General features: G+C 46.5%; 1 protein-coding gene across 1 annotated transcript in view; it reads left to right on the top strand.

Annotated features, from left to right (window-relative positions):
* Nucleotides 1-4,463: 4,463 nt before the first annotated feature.
* GLRX3 (glutaredoxin 3) overlaps nt 4,464-15,700 on the top strand; it is a 151,336-nt gene continuing 140,099 nt past the window's right edge. Inside the window, exon 1 of the mRNA XM_085606207.1 lies at nt 4,464-4,591. Coding sequence (XP_085462333.1) covers nt 4,527-4,591 — 65 coding nt within the window. The 5' untranslated portion in view covers nt 4,464-4,526. The remainder of the gene's footprint in view (nt 4,592-15,700) is intronic.

Below are 15,700 nucleotides of genomic sequence, written 5' to 3'. Positions count from 1 at the left end.
TTCCCGGGGCAATCATATTGATTGCAGAGAGGACCTCGGTTAAACCAAAGTCGGGCTCCAACTCCTGGGATGCAGAATGCTCCAATTCCGGAATCTGCTCCTCGGGGCCCACTCTTTCCCTAAGAGAGTAAAGATTTGAAAAGTGTGAATACCACTGGGTCCCCGTTATATGATTTGGGATTGGATCGGCCCCGCTCCTAGTACTGATGTTAATAAGGTTCCAGAAAGAGGATGAGTCTTTCAGTAGGGCTGCGGCCTTTAGGTCCTGCCAGTGAGTTTCGTCCCACAGACGCTTTGCCTTCCTTATGGCATTATAATACATATTCCGGGCATTGGTAATAGCTAGCTGTTCCTTGGATTTAATGGCACGAGATAGAGTCTGTCTCTTTTCCCTACAGTCCTGTGAGAACCAAGGGTTTTCTGTTTTTGGGGGGGGGGGTCGCTTTTGATCCCCCTTTTCCTGCATCACAAAGAAGTTCCCAACCCTTGCTACCATCTGATGGTAGGCTTCTAAGAAGTCTTTAGGGGGGAGAGCCTGCGAAGGACAGCCCATGGGCATGTCCAGAGCTGCAATGCCTTCTTCAACTAAGCTTCTGATTTTACGCAGGTCCATCTCTCGCTTTACCACCCTTGGCCACTTGAGGCGTCTGTTACAATTAGTAGTGGCGACCTCTCTAGCCCCAGGCCTCTGTTCAATTGAGGGCTCAATAGAAGTAGTGACCAGCCCTCGCCTAAGTTGCATGAACAGAGGACTGTGATCGCTCTCGGGCCGGTAGACAACTTCCATATTAATAAGATCCGGCCAGAGCTCTGTACCCAACAAGATGTAATCAATACGTGAGGGGGCACCAGTTGTCGTGAATGTAGGGGCACCCGAGCCATCTGATTGGGTTCGTCCATTTGTGGCCCTCAAGTTAAACTCCAAAGTAAGAGCATTGATTTGTACAGCTCTCTTAGACCATTTCTTCAATGGCGGAAGAGTAAGTTGGGGTATACCCTGCTTAGAATCAGCATCGCCAATACCCAGGATATCATCACTGCTTAGGGGCTCAAAGGTACAATTTAGGTCCCCGGCAACTATGACATCCGCCTTGGAGGAAATTGCTGAGAGTTCAGACTCGAGAGCTGAAACAGTGGGGCTTGCTTGTCTGCCAGGGGTGCCTCTAGCATAGATGTTGAATATTTCAAGGGGAAATTGATGGTCTACCCCTTTAATAGAAATATGCAAGAGGTCATGTGATGTAATTACATGCATCTTAACTGCCCAGTTCAAGCTGATATTAACCCAAATTAGGAGACCCCCAGAGGGTCGTCCTCGTGTGGACCTAATTGCTGGAACAAAGAAGGTAGTAAACCCTGGTCTATGCAGGGGGATCAAGCTCCAGGTTTCCTGGAAGAGGATGACATCGAACTTGTCGATAAAATCACTCCAAACAGGATCTGAGAGGTTCCTCCTTAACCACGATAGAAACTTGATGACACCCGAGGGGATGGGCATTAAGGAGGTCCCCATGTCCACCAGCATAATAACTTGACACCCCTCGTCTGCTACCAGACTAACAGCAGTTTCACCCATGTTGTGCAGCATGGTTAAAAACCATTGGCAAAGGCAATAGGTCTCAAATGAGCGACCCATTGACTTTGCCAATGCTTTTTTTAAGCCTCCCTCTTCTGTTCACAAACGGTGGCACATACGCATTTTATAAATAAGCAAGTGGGTGAGGCAGGCCGAGCTATGGTGGAAAAGACCAAGATGTTTTCTCAGCTGGGTGCCTACTAACAGCCGCCCTGCTGTTCCGTTTCAGCCCTATGCCTCTCGGGGGGACGGCATCCCGAGTCACAGACGCTGCACTGGTTGCTCCCCTGCCCACCTGCGACTTGCCGGAGCATGTGATGAGGTGAGTGGGGCAGCCATGGTGTTCCCACAGCTTCCGGCCTCCCACGGCTCTAGGCCGGCCTCGACGTCATAGACCATTCTCGGGGTCCAAGGAGCATTGATGCAAATGGGGCAGCTGGCATAGAGGGTGTCTGACCTCATTCAGAGCCCCCAGATCAACAAGATGGTGAGTAAGTGGAAAAGTGGGAGGGGTGGAGGATCAAGAGATGAGCCCGATGCAGCCCTCCTCCATCTTAAGGACTGATGCATCTAGACTGAAGGAGTCAACAGTGTGCCCCATCGTGACCCTGTGGATCATCTACGATCTGGCTCATTTATCAGGGCTGTCTCTCCTGCCTCTGACACTATTGCATGCCCGAAACACCTGTTTGCACTGCCCAAGTCTCTCTGGAGTAACACCGTCAAGGGCGCACCGCAGACTGGCCGGCTCCCACTACTCCAGTCTCTCTGCTACAGCACCGAACCAATTCCTCCATTTACGAACTTACCTACACCGGCTATGGAGCCTTCATGCCCTACAGCGCTGAGCTACCCCCCTTCCCATAGATGGCCCCCAGCAAGAGCTAAAGAACAGCCCCGGGCTCCAGCACGCCGCCTTCGCCCACCACCACCCGTCGTTCCATCCCTATGGCCATCACCAGCTCGGAGATCACTCCAGACACTAGATCACCGCACCCTGAAGGCCTGGCTGAACAAGCACTGCAAAAACCCCAGCAATGGTGAGAAGATCATGCTCTGTAAATATGTAACATATATATGTGTCCAACCATAACCGCTTCAACTTTTCTTAAAATGTAATCTTGAGTGAATTTTCAACTTGGATGTATGTAACCAGGGCTTTAAGTGGGCCGGGTCTCGCCGGTGCTGAGCACCGGCAGTTTTTTAAAGGGGGCCTCAAAACGGTTCTCCATCGGGCTCTGTTTTGTCCCCTGGCACAGGCGGTCCGTTTTTTTTCCGGACTGCAGTGACAGCAGTCTGCTGTAACTGCAGTCGGGGAAAAAAGTGCCAGGGCGCAAAACAGAGCCCGATAGGAGAAGTTATGGCATGACGTCATGGCAGGTGAGCGTTGTAGGGGAGGGGAAATCCTTTAAAGAGTAATTTTCTTTCTGGATTTCCCTTCTCTTTTTGAAACGCAAGAGCAGCAACATTGTGGTGGTGTCACCAGGGCTTTAACTCCTTCCCTGCTCATGACAAAACCACTCCGTCATGAGCCACGGGCGCCGTGTGCTCATTACGGAGTGGTTCTGTCATGCTGCGGCCGTTGGCGGCCGCTCCGCCCACGCGGCACTGATTCCCCGCCTGTGCGGGCGATCAATGCAAGTGGGCGGAGTCGTGACGGAACCACTCCGTCATGAGCACAGCGCGCCCGTGGCTCATGACGGAGTGGTTCCGTCACGAGCATGGCGGCGCCGCAAACCCCCCAAACCCCCACAGCGCCGCGGCAAAATTCGTGCCGCGGCGAAGGGGTTAAGTGGAAGCTTTTTCAATATTATATACAAGTCATAGTTGCTGCTTATTTATCTCATGCAACTAACAACCATTGACAAAGCCAATAGTCCTGACTTGTTGTAGGTATGATGTTACTTATTGTATCACATATCTGGATCCAATGACAGAAACAGCAAAATAGAAGTCGGGCGTCACACTATGCTAAACAAAGATTTTGAGTGTAAGTGTTTTAAGCCACGCCCTTAATTACATTGGTCACGCCCCTTTGAGAGACCCCACCCCCCCCGTTTTTTCATGCCAGTTAAAGCCCTGTATGTATCTCCAACCACTACTACTATCTGCAGTAGACATATGTACTTAATACCATTCTTATGTGAGTTTAGAGTTTATCTTTTTCGTATCTTTTATGTAATTCATGTACTCTGAAGTCTTCATGTAATGTAACTGGTTCTATTGTCAAGCGCTCTGACACCTTCAGTTAAAGTTCGCGCTATGTAAAAACGCATAAATAACTAAATACCTGGGTAAAACATGTGGGAAGAGTTGGCTTTGGTATGGCGAAAACAGACCGAAAATGTGATTAGTGTCTGTCATGTCTCTTTTGCGCAAATGCTTTTTCTGCTCAGCACTGCAGAAGTTCGTTCTAATTAAGCAACACGCAACTATATTTACCAAACATTTAAGAGCTAGGGTTCCATGATAGGCTCTCTCCTAGTCGAGTCTAGTAGCGGAAATGATTACGTTGAATGTTCGGTTAGGTCGTTGTCAGCTTCGCTGCCATATTGGAATGGTAATGCCAATATATGATTTCTGTTAAACTTCAGGATAAAGGCTTAATGTTTTAGAGATTTCCGTACATAAATGTACTGCAGAGACTTCTGTACATCCGATAGGTAATTACTGAGCAGTGTAGAGCTAACAAAACTCGCATGATTAGCTTTGACAAACACTTTAAGAATCGTATGTGATACACTCACGGGCAAGCTACTCTGGTACAGTAGACTGTCTGAAGGATCTAGTAGCATAGCCCAATCACTTGTTACCACATACACATTTATGGATATGCTTCACCCTGGTTACGCTCATTACCATCGCTACCTTCAGGATTCACCATTTTTCTGAACGGCGCTTCAGGCTCTTCTACTTAGGTCTGGAGGTGCAGCTCTGCTCTAGAGGCAGCATGGCGACTTTGGTAGAGGTTCTGTCTGCCGAGCAATATGAGGAGCTGTTAAAGCAAAGCGGAAAGTGAGTGTCAGATCAGAGGTGTAAGGTGTCGTGAGTATGCATCAATGAGAGAACTGGGAGGAGACATAGTCGGTATTGAGCGCGCTAGACATGCATTCATATGATTTCACAGGGCACAGAAGGTAGTATTGGTGCCTGAAACGGCCGATTAATGTGACTATATAGATCGCTGAGATGATGTTTGAGAGGGGGAAGATGCCGGCTCATGTGAGAGAAGAGGAGGACGTGAAACCTTTCAATTTTTTGAATGGGGAACGGCAGGTTAGGGTGGCATGGAAGCGACAAATACGGTACAACGCAAAACATTGTACTTCATGGTCATACCGAGATTTATGTGTTGTCAAAGTATACACAGTGGGTTAAATATTGGCAAATGCCTAGAGCTCAGCCCCATACTACGCAAGTGAAGTACTTTTCCTCTCATGGGTCTAGATCATGCATTTTATTGATTCGAGACCAATTTGGCTATGTATGTTTTATGACATGTATGCTGATAACGATTTTCTTGCCTTCTCATTAAATGGTACGTGTGCATTAGTGGTTGTTTGAGTTTACAGTCGGCGTTTAAGTCCATATTTTATGCCCACAGACTTTCGTTATATGCATAAACGTATTTTGATGCCCTTTCCAGTCTTTCTGGCACGTTTCTTAGAGTGATGCCTAGAAGGTGGGAGCATATTGCTTAGAGATTAAAAATTCTGGCCATGGCAAAGCAGGTTCGAATCCGGGTCTGGGCTCCGCATCCTGTAAAATCGGCTAATCTCCCAGTTTCATAAAAAAAAAATAACTTCTGAACTTGAACAACTTGTATGATCCTAGCAAATACTTTGAAATCGAGTATCCTATTTGTTCGTTATCCCCTATCAGAGCTTCTTCAAATAGTGAGATCAGGGTGTGCGCTGTAAAAAAACATCTCTTGAGTTTTATATAATAAATTATGCAGTATTTAAATACATTATAATGTTACTCCGTGTATAATAAGCTTTAAGGCCACATGTAGAGTACACATGACAAATGACGTGCCTTTTAGTTCACTTATTGTCATCACAGTTGGGACGGGGATAATTCTCAGTTTCTATTTAAAAACTGTCACTTTTAAACAATACTTCTCACTGCAGAGATACAATCTGATGTACTACGGTGATACACGTGTAAGATCGCCGCTTAATCACAATGTGAGCCGGATGGAAGTAACTGGGCTGACACCTCATATGTGGTACCGTGCTTATTTATTAGTAACTCGCACACAGGAGCGCCGGAGCGGAGCTCCGTACAGTTTCGGAATCGGCGCTCTAATCCCGATAACATGGCCGCTCCCGGATGTCCGCTGACGTCACACGCAGTGTGCGCCCGCAGACTAGACCGCTACACCACATCTCCCCCTTTACAACAACTAATAACATAACAACTCCACAGAACTTGTACAGTCTTACTTGTTGTCCATACTGAACTCCCCGAATCTCCTGGGCAACATGACTCTTCTTCCGCACTGTGTCCACTTACTGCTCTCCCCAGTTTTCTGGGTGGTGGTGACCCCGTCCAGGCAGGGAGTTCCTTCTCCTCCCTTTAATCCTGCATCTGTCCTCTCCTCCTTCTCAGTCCCTACCTGGCCGGTGGACGCCTGTCCTGCCGTTTCCTCTCTCCCTCTGCGACCACTAACCGACTGGGGACTGCCTTCTCCTTCCTTGGGACACTCTCGCTCTGTCTGCAGGTCCCGCTTGGCACCGGCTGCTCCGGTATCATCCGACCCTGCACTTGTCCACCTTCCATCGGTAGAGGAGCATCTCGCCATTCGGTCTTGGGACCATATCTTCCTGTCACTGAGGAGGGCTGACCTGGAGTATGGTTCCACTACTTGGAACGGGGAAGTGAACTTACTGTCTCCTTTCATCCTTTGTGTGGGCAGTTTGACTCTTACCCATTCGCCCTTCTCGAGTGCCACTTCTTTGGTGTTGTGCCTCTTGTCGTAATACTCCGTGTATACAGTCTGTGTTCTTTCCAGGTTCTTGCGTACTACCGCTGGGGACCAGTGGCTTTGCACCGTGAGACGTTTCCATGCCACGTTATCCTTCGTGAAGGGCTCTCTCCCTCTCAGCACCCGGAACGGACTGTATCCCGTGGAGGTGGGTGTCATCCGGTATGCCCACAGCAACCGTTTCAACTCCTTTTCCCAATTTACGCCTTGGCTGATCGCTGCCTGCACTGACCCCATGATTACCCGGTTGAACCTTTCCGCCGCTCCATTTCCCGCTGGGTGATAGATCGGCGTATGTCGGGCTGTGATGCCATTTCTGTCCATGAAGGTTTCCCACTTGTTTGATGTGAATTGCGGGCCATTGTCACTCAGAATCCCTTTGGGTATTCCCTCTCTTATAAAGACGTCTGTCAGAAATTCTAGTATTGTTTCAGTTTCTGCATTGTCCGCCACATGGACCTCCGGCCACTTGGAGTAACGGTCTATTACGACTGTGATGTATTTCTGGACGTCATTCATGTCCTGTATCGGTCCCAGGATGTCGATGGAAACTTCTTCCCAGGGATTCTCTGGATACTCATATCGCCCCAAGGGCGGACGTAACACTTTTTGGGTCTTGTCCGCATTGCAGCATTGCTCGCACGCCCTCACATGGCGTTCCACTACGATGTCCATCCCCGGCCACCAGTAGTCTTCCTTCGTTCTCCCTTTCGTTTTCACAATCCCCAAGTGGCCTTCATGTGCGATGGACTCAATGCGGTGCCTCAATGTGGACGGAGGGATTACTTTACTGCCTCGCAGCAAGAACCACGGGTTGTCCCCTACCGACAATTCTTCCCGGACTTCCCAATACTGCTTCAATTTTTCCTCTAGTAATCTCTTTTCCGGCCATCCCTTGGTTACGTACGCTTTAACTGCTCTTAATTTCTCATCCTTTTCATATTCCGTCTCCCATTCCTGTCCACTTATGGCTCTTTCATGATCTCCTGTGAACGCCACCGCGTAGTCTTCCCATCCTCCTTCATCCTGGACGTCCGTGTCTTCCTTGGACGCTGCTCTGCTTAGGAAGTCAGCTACTTTGTTCTTGTGTCCAGGCAGATACTCCACGTCATATACATAATCTAGGAGTCTCAGCGTCATCTTGGCGATTCGTGGCGTGGCATGCTCGTGCCCACAGGACGTGAGAACTTTCACCAGCGGCTTGTGGTCCGTGCGCAACAAGAATCTTCCACCCCACAGGAATTGCCGGAATTTCTCCATTGCCCACACCGCTGCGAGCATTTCCTTCTCGATGACACTAAATTTACTCTCATTGGGAGCTAACACTCGGGACGCAAAACGTATCGTGTTGGTCACTCCTTCTGTAGTCCTTTGCGTGAGCACCGCTCCTAATCCCCGGTCACTAGCGTCCGTGGTCAATACAGTTTGCGCATTTGGGTCAAATCCATGAATTGGCACTGCCTCGCTGATGTGTCTTTTCATATCTTCGAATTCCTGTTGTTGCTCTTCCGTCCATCGGAAAGTAGATTTGTCTTTAAGAAGTGCCCTCATGTGGTGGGTTTTGGAGGCAAAGTGTGGTACAAACTTACTGTAAAACTCCGCCGTCCCCAAGAATGTCCGGACATCTTCCTTGTTCGTGGGCGTAGGGGCCTCCTTTATGGCTGCAACGTTGGACGCTTTGGGTTCAATACCGTGTTTACTTATCTCGTGCCCTAAATATGTGACTTTGTTCATGCCGAACTTGCACTTGTCCCATTGGGCTGTGAGTCCATTCTGCCTTAACACGGTTAACACCTCTCCCAACTTCCTGTTGTGATCCGCTTTGGAAGTCCCCATTACCAATATGTCGTCCTGGAAGTATTGGATGCCTGTTTTCTTGTGGAACAGCCTGTGCATCAGTTTTTGGAAGACTGCTGCCGCTGAGGCAAGTCCGAACGGCATCCTCCGGAACTTGTAGCACCCAAACGGAGTGATAAATGACGTAAGATGGTTGCAGGATCGGTGTAAGGCAATCTGGTGGTAGGCAGACGTCAAGTCTATGGTAGAGAACCATTGTGCCCCTTGGGTCTTGGCCAACATTTCGTTGATGCGGGGAAGTGGGAACTTGTCCACCACAATGTTCTTATTAAGCTCCCTTAGATCAACACACAACCTCACCTTCCCGTTGGGCTTCTGCGCTACCACTAACGGCGCCAACCATTCCGCGTTGTCGATTGCTTCTATCACCCCATTGTCCTCCAGTCTCTGCAGCTCTTCCTGTACCGCAGTCCGGGTCCGGAATGGGATGTTGCGTGCTTTGTGGGACACCGGATGGGCTCCCTCTCTCAGATGGATTCTATGAGTGAACTTTGCCAAACGACCAATGGAGTCCTTGAAGACTTCTGGGAATTCTTCTCTCCAACGCTGCGCTTCATACTCAGGTCCGTCCTCGGTCATGAGAACATGCGTGTGTCCACCTGGATTCAGTTTCATCCCCAAAGCTCCCTGGTCCTTCCAGCCCAATACAGATGGTCCCTTTTCTGCCACGTACAATTTTCCTTCACACGTTCTGCCCCTGAACTCAAAGAGTAAAGGGCAAAACCCTACCATGGGTATGGGCTCCCCGGTGAACGTCACTGGGTGGATGTCCGTGGGCCTCAGGTTGTGCTTCGTCCTCGTTACAAAATCTTCCTCCCATATTTTCCTCTGTATAATTGTGTAAGGCGACCCCGAGTCCGCTACCATGGTAACACTCACTCCGCCAATAGTCATTTCGCATCTTGGTTTCTTAGCCGCTGAAATTTCAATGCCCAGTATTTGTTCTACCACTATCAAGATCTCGTCTTCCTCATCTTCGTTCTCCTCATCATCCTCCTTGCGTGTTTCGTGCGCCACGTACTTCACTTCCTGCCTCTGGGACTTCCTGCGGCACACCTTCTCATAGTGTCCTATCAATCCACAGTATGCGCACTTGGCTCCGAACGCCGGGCAGCCTTTGTCCTGCTGGGCTGCTGCTCTGCACGTGGGCTTGGTATGGAGCACGTGGTACTCCCTCGTCGCCATTGTAAGATCGCCGCTTAATCACAATGTGGGCCTGATGGAAGTAACTGGGCTGACACCTCATATGTGGTACCGTGCTTATTTATTAGTAACTCGCACACAGGAGCGCCGGAGCGGAGCTCCGTACAGTTTCGGAATCTGCGCTCTAATCCCGATAACATGGCTGCTCCCGGATGTCCGCTGACGTCACACGCAGTGTGCGCCCGCAGACTAGACCGCTACACCACAACACGTTCGCGTATTAGGCATGCTTTTTTGAATTTTGAAGACACCATTCCATATTCTAACATGATGTTTGTTGTATTATTTACATGTCCAGTATTTCCAGTGCTCGGTTTGTGTTTGGGCTCTTATGGTCAGACTCATGGCTTGAATTTCCCTGTTAATTTGTTGGCTCGCAATGCTCTATTTTTGTAGAGTACTACACTGTCTTATGACTAATTTAATTCATAGGGACCAACATGAAATTCTTAATGGATGCAGGGAATAGTCAGCAATGAAGCATTGATTCGAAGTTGCATATAAGCATTGTACGGTTGGCCGGTATGACGATTTTCTTCTTGAATGAATTGCTTAGCGTCAGCAATAAAACACGAGGCAGCCCTATTAAACAAAATTAACATGAAACATCTTGGTATGCATTATAGCAAGTCACTGACATTATTGATACTATGCAATCCATCCCCATCACACACAATTTCAAACGTGGTGCACATAATACTTAGTTTTTGATCGCACTGAACTCCACAGTTTTTTTTTTCTGCCCCCACACAATAAATGTTTTCTTTTCAATAACAACTGTAGATTTTCCACCTTGGTGGCATAATTCTCCACGAACTGAGAATAAAAGTCCATCAGGCCTATGAAGGATACCAACTGCTCCTTACATTTGGATTTCGGAGTATTAACAATGGTTTCACATGGCTAAGTTTTGGACAGGTACCTTCCTCTGATATAGCATAACTTAGGTATTCCAACTGCTGTTTCCTAAAAACTAATTTCTCTTCCTTTGCAGTTAAACTGTTTTTCATAAGACCATATATAACACTTTTTTCAAGTTCCCTTCATGCTTATTTTTGTCCTTCCTAAATATTACGAGGTGCCCTGGAAATTGCTCTTGCTAACTCCCTTAAAATCCTAGACATTTCTCTCTGGAAGACAGCTGAAGCGCTTGCCAGAACAAATGGCAGTCTCTTGTACTGGAATATTTCTTCTGGTGTTATAACTGGTGTGCAATGCCTTGAGTCCTAATCAAATTTAATTTGGTGGTACGCACTGGCTAGATCAATTGTCGTAAATACTGTAGCTTCTCTACTAGATAATACCAATTCCTGCAGATAAGGTAATGGAAACGTATCCACCCAAATAGCCTCATTAAGACATCTTAGGTCCACACATAGTCTCAAAGTCCCATTGCGTTTGAGTGAAATTACGACCGGAGATAACCAGTCTGAGTTCTTGATAGGTTCAATAATAATATTAAACACTAACATAAGAGGGGGGACTCGGAGCTAGTTCGAAGAATGTGGGAAGGTCCTGTACCAACGCTCCTAAGACAAAAAGTTATAACTAGGGCTCCCGGTTTTATGGTATTTATTTTCTTGCCATTTCCGTCTGTATTTATCCATATTTATTTTTGGGGCATTTTTTCTGTATTTATCCACATTTATTTTTGCCACAAGCAAAAGACGACGTTACAGCTAGTATTTTTCCACATTTATTTAAATTGACAATGCACACAGGGCCGGCTCTAGGGCGGTGCGACCGGTGCCACCGCACCGGGTGCTGCCTTCCTGGGGGCGGCGTGTTTGCAAGTTTAGTATGTTTTTCAAGCACCTGCTGCAGCATTTGTTTCTTCCGGTAATTACCAGGCCTCACAAAAATGTCAAGAAAACTCGTTTGATTAATTATCTTCCTGGAGAGAGATCAGTGTTTTGTATAGTTGAGGTTTTAACTTATGTTAAGTTAGTGCAGAGGGTTGACATGCCTGCTGCAAAGAACGTGTACCAATTAGATTACAGAGTGCATATAATGTAAACAGATCAGCAGGTTACTGCTTTTAAAAAAAACATCCTTTTGTTACTTGCAATTTATAACTTAAAGTCCTAATATTCAACAGTGAGCTATTAACTTTTATCATAGGACTGCATACCCACTGCAAAGTATACATTAGAACATTGATTAATGTTGCATAAAGGGTTAATTTGGCTAGAATTCCATTATTATTATTGAAAAAACTCCCAACTATGCTGTTTCTTTTTCGACTCTGAGTTTGTGCTTCTCCAGACCAAGCACTCTTAAACTATACTGCCTACCAGTATGCATGACATGTACCTACACTTTTAGTCCTTTGGCTTATGTAACATTTCCTATACACTGATTTACAAATGTGATTGAAAGTCTCTATGTAATGTGTGTTTGATGCAATGTGCTCTGACACCCTACACTTGTATGAGGGAGAGCCATGTACCTATAACCACAACCCAACATGCAGAGGCTGACACACACAGACAAAGTACAGACAGGATTGAACTCAGTCTCACCCTATGCAAAAACAATCAGACAGTGCACACTCAGGCACGTAGAGAGGAACAGGGAGATACACCGACAGAAAGGACGATGTTGAATGCAGGTTTCATGTCCACCTAATATTTACTCATTTGATGATGAACTTGGGCGGGCACAGAAGATCCTGGGCAGAGAGGGGGGAAGTGGCGATGCTGACAGGCACACACACAGAGACAGTTTTTGAGCGGCCAGCCGCACCCGAGTACTTCACAAGTCTTTAAAAGACCATCCACTTGTAAACGAGGCTGGGCGGGGGGTTTGGCACTTCACCGCGGGGGCTTAATTGGGAGTTTTATATAGCGCTGGCTAGACCCGAGGGGGCTTCAGTCACGCATAAGATTTTTCCTAACTTCAGAGGTAGTGGGGGGGAGGGTGAGGGGTCTTCGCAGAGGTAAACTGTATTATTCTAAAGGATGCCAAGAACTGATGTGCAAATGAGCCTTGGTGTTTTGGCCTCAGGTTACGGGTTTCACAACAACACGAAAAGCCACAACCCCGCAGTGCATAGGAAGTCTAAATGAACACACACACACACGTTCAATGAATATACATAAGCTGTGAGGCTTTTGTGTCAAGCTGAGGCAAGCGCACAAAGTGGTCGGGTTCCTGGGAAGATTCCCTCTGCCACTTGGAGCCTGTGAACCCTTTGCTCCCCGCTTACCCCTGGGTTGTTCCATCAGCCTGGGTTCACCTCTCGCTTCTCTCTGCTCGTGCTCAGCTTCTGGGGGCTAATGTTACACCATTGCAGTGGGGATGACAAGTGGTTTGAACAGGATGAGTGAGGTGACGCGCATGTGTAGTGAGTCGGACAAGGGGGACGAAAGTGACGCGGGTGAAAGAGTTTACTGGTGATTAGATGGTTGAGCGGCTGGAGAGGGATAAACAGGGCATGGCAAGGAAACTCTGCACTGGAGCTCGGCAAAATTTGCTAGTATTTTGCCGTTTCTAAATATAAATACAGACAAAGGAAATATAGTTTTCCGTCTGTATTTATATGTAGAAATCCGTAAAAACGGAAAACCGGGAGCCCTAGTTATAACATAGTGGTAACAGCGGGGACAAATGCTCAACAACCGAACTATGGTTGTGAGTCAATTGTCAATGTCTCCAAAAGATGGTTGAGTGTGCTAGAAGTGGGGGTGTACCTCCTACTATCTTTTGTGCCCTCACACACTCTTGCAAGTGTAAAGCATCATCATTGGGTGGTGCTCCTCGTGGGGGTGGCGCTGCAGTCCCTCATGGGCCCTACAAGAGGGCTCTTAGTTGGAGATCTTTTAAGGAGGTGCCGTATTTGTGCATGTGGGTGTGTAGGCCAAGGTGGTGAGTGTGGGTGATAATAAAATTACCTCTGGCACCTAAATAAGTTTAATAAAGGGTCCTCAAGGTAAATTACAATAAAAGATAGTAGGAGGTATACCCCCACTTCTAGCACGCTCAACCGTCTTTTGAAGACCTTGGCAATTGACTCAAAACCATAGTTCGGTTGTTGAGCATTTGTTCCCCGCCCTTTTTCTTTAGGAACTGTTACCACTATGTAATAACTCAATAATAATATTCTCACATAAATCATGGAGAATCAACTTCCTTAAATGTAATTCCATAAAGGCACATTTGTTAATATCTGCCTTACAGGCATAGGATTCTCACGATTGATTATCTTATGCTCAAAACATTTTAGTATGCCTAACTGGTTTCCAAACACATTAGGAAATTCTTCTTTCAACTTTGCATACTCTGTTACCTGCTTTGGATATATTGTGTTCATCACTCACAATATACAGGTGGTTTAGCACTAGGATCCACTTTGATATTAAGCTCTGTGGTATAAGGCAAACCCAGGATAACGGCACCTTCCTCAGCTACATAAACATCTCCAGAACACTTCCTGGTACCAAATTCCAATTCATTTTGCATAGCCCTCACCATTGGAATTCTATGGCCAGAATAACTACTGGGATTTACATTGGTAGCAGCCAGCTCCCTTCCAGGCCACAACGTCTCAAACGCTTCTTGCCCATTATAGTGTACCATGCATATGAATCCATCATGGTTTCAACCTGTACACCATCGATATTCAGCAAAGAACTGGCCAACCTTACTTCCCCCTTCTCACCATCCTCATTCTGAATGCTCAAAACTCACCTTGCATATTAGACCCATCCTCCCCAGATTCCTCAGCAACATAATTAACTTTCCTCTCAGTACTAAACACCTTACGCACCGCTGGACATGTTCTAGAATTAGCCAGAGGATTGCTAGACCTGCAGCTGTAGCATGACATCCCCTTAGGACTGTTATACGATTCACTCTTGTTATAAAATTCACTTGTATGCATCACATCCAAACTTTCCCTTTTTCCTTAGTATTTTTGTCACTACCAACAGCACATACCACCGCATCATTCTTGTTTTTTCCTCACAACCTGTATGCATTTTTCTTTTACCACAATACTTCTTGGAACTTCAACAGCTGCATTTAATGACAATTCGCCTGATGACCATAGTTTCTCCTGAATCTTCTAGGATTTGGTTTTCATCAATAATTTATCTCTTAGTACTTTAACGTACGTCATCTGCTCAAACCCACACATCACAACTAACCCCCTCAAAGCGGCCTTGTAAAGATCAAATGTTTCTTCTTCTTTTTGTTCTCTAGAATACAATTTATATTGTTCCATTCCTTCGTTCAATGTAAAAGGAGGTAAAGTCTTGAACTCCCTTAATCCTTTAGCACCCAATCTGTGTCATAGTAAAGACAATCGTCTCTCTGGAGTACATTCATCATTGTCCAGAACGTAAGCATATGCTTCACATAAATCAAGCCACAACTCCCGTTGTATGGGCGATCCCCCAAAATCAGCAATACAAAACGGTGGCAGTTGTATACTATCCATATTTCCAAGACAATTACTGAACAATGCAATTTAAATAGGAATCTCAGTCCTAGTAGTGTGTGGAACTGAAACTTCTGAAAAATAACTACAAAAATATAACAGTAGGTATTTAAGAATTGGTGTTGTGATCACCGCACGACACAGCACAATTCTGGAAATAAGTAATCCCAATGTACCAGTATTGTAAATGAAGTGAAATGTGCTGATCACCGGAACATCCAGTACTGTGGACCAAAAATTGTATAAATTGAATGGTGTGCTGAAAATCGGATAGCACTGTACATTTTTCCCCCCGAAAAATAAGTAATAACAAGCATTGGCATAGCCAATAGGTCTCGCCTTTGGGACCTTATAAGTGTTTAGCCATGCAACAGTTACATAACTAAATACTTATAAGGTCCCAAAAGCGAGACCTATTGGCTATGCCAAGCGGCCTTGCGGCCGCGAAAGTGATCGTGATCGCGATCAATCATCAAAGCGAAAGTGAAAGTAATCGCGGCCTAGCGCGGCGCCCCCGCACATGCACTGTAGCTCTATGCTGGCCTGGTAGCACTTTTTGGAGCCCTCTTAATAAGTCTCGCCAGACCAGTGCATGCGCTGGGTCAAGCGAGACCTAAAAATGTACCAGTAAGTA

Source organism: Triturus cristatus, chromosome 1_2 (assembly GCF_964204655.1).
Source record: "Triturus cristatus chromosome 1_2, aTriCri1.1, whole genome shotgun sequence".
NCBI classification, from domain to species: Eukaryota; Metazoa; Chordata; class Amphibia; order Caudata; family Salamandridae; genus Triturus; species Triturus cristatus.
Note: the sequence above shows the minus strand (reverse complement) of the source record. Positions and strands in the feature narration are given on the sequence as shown.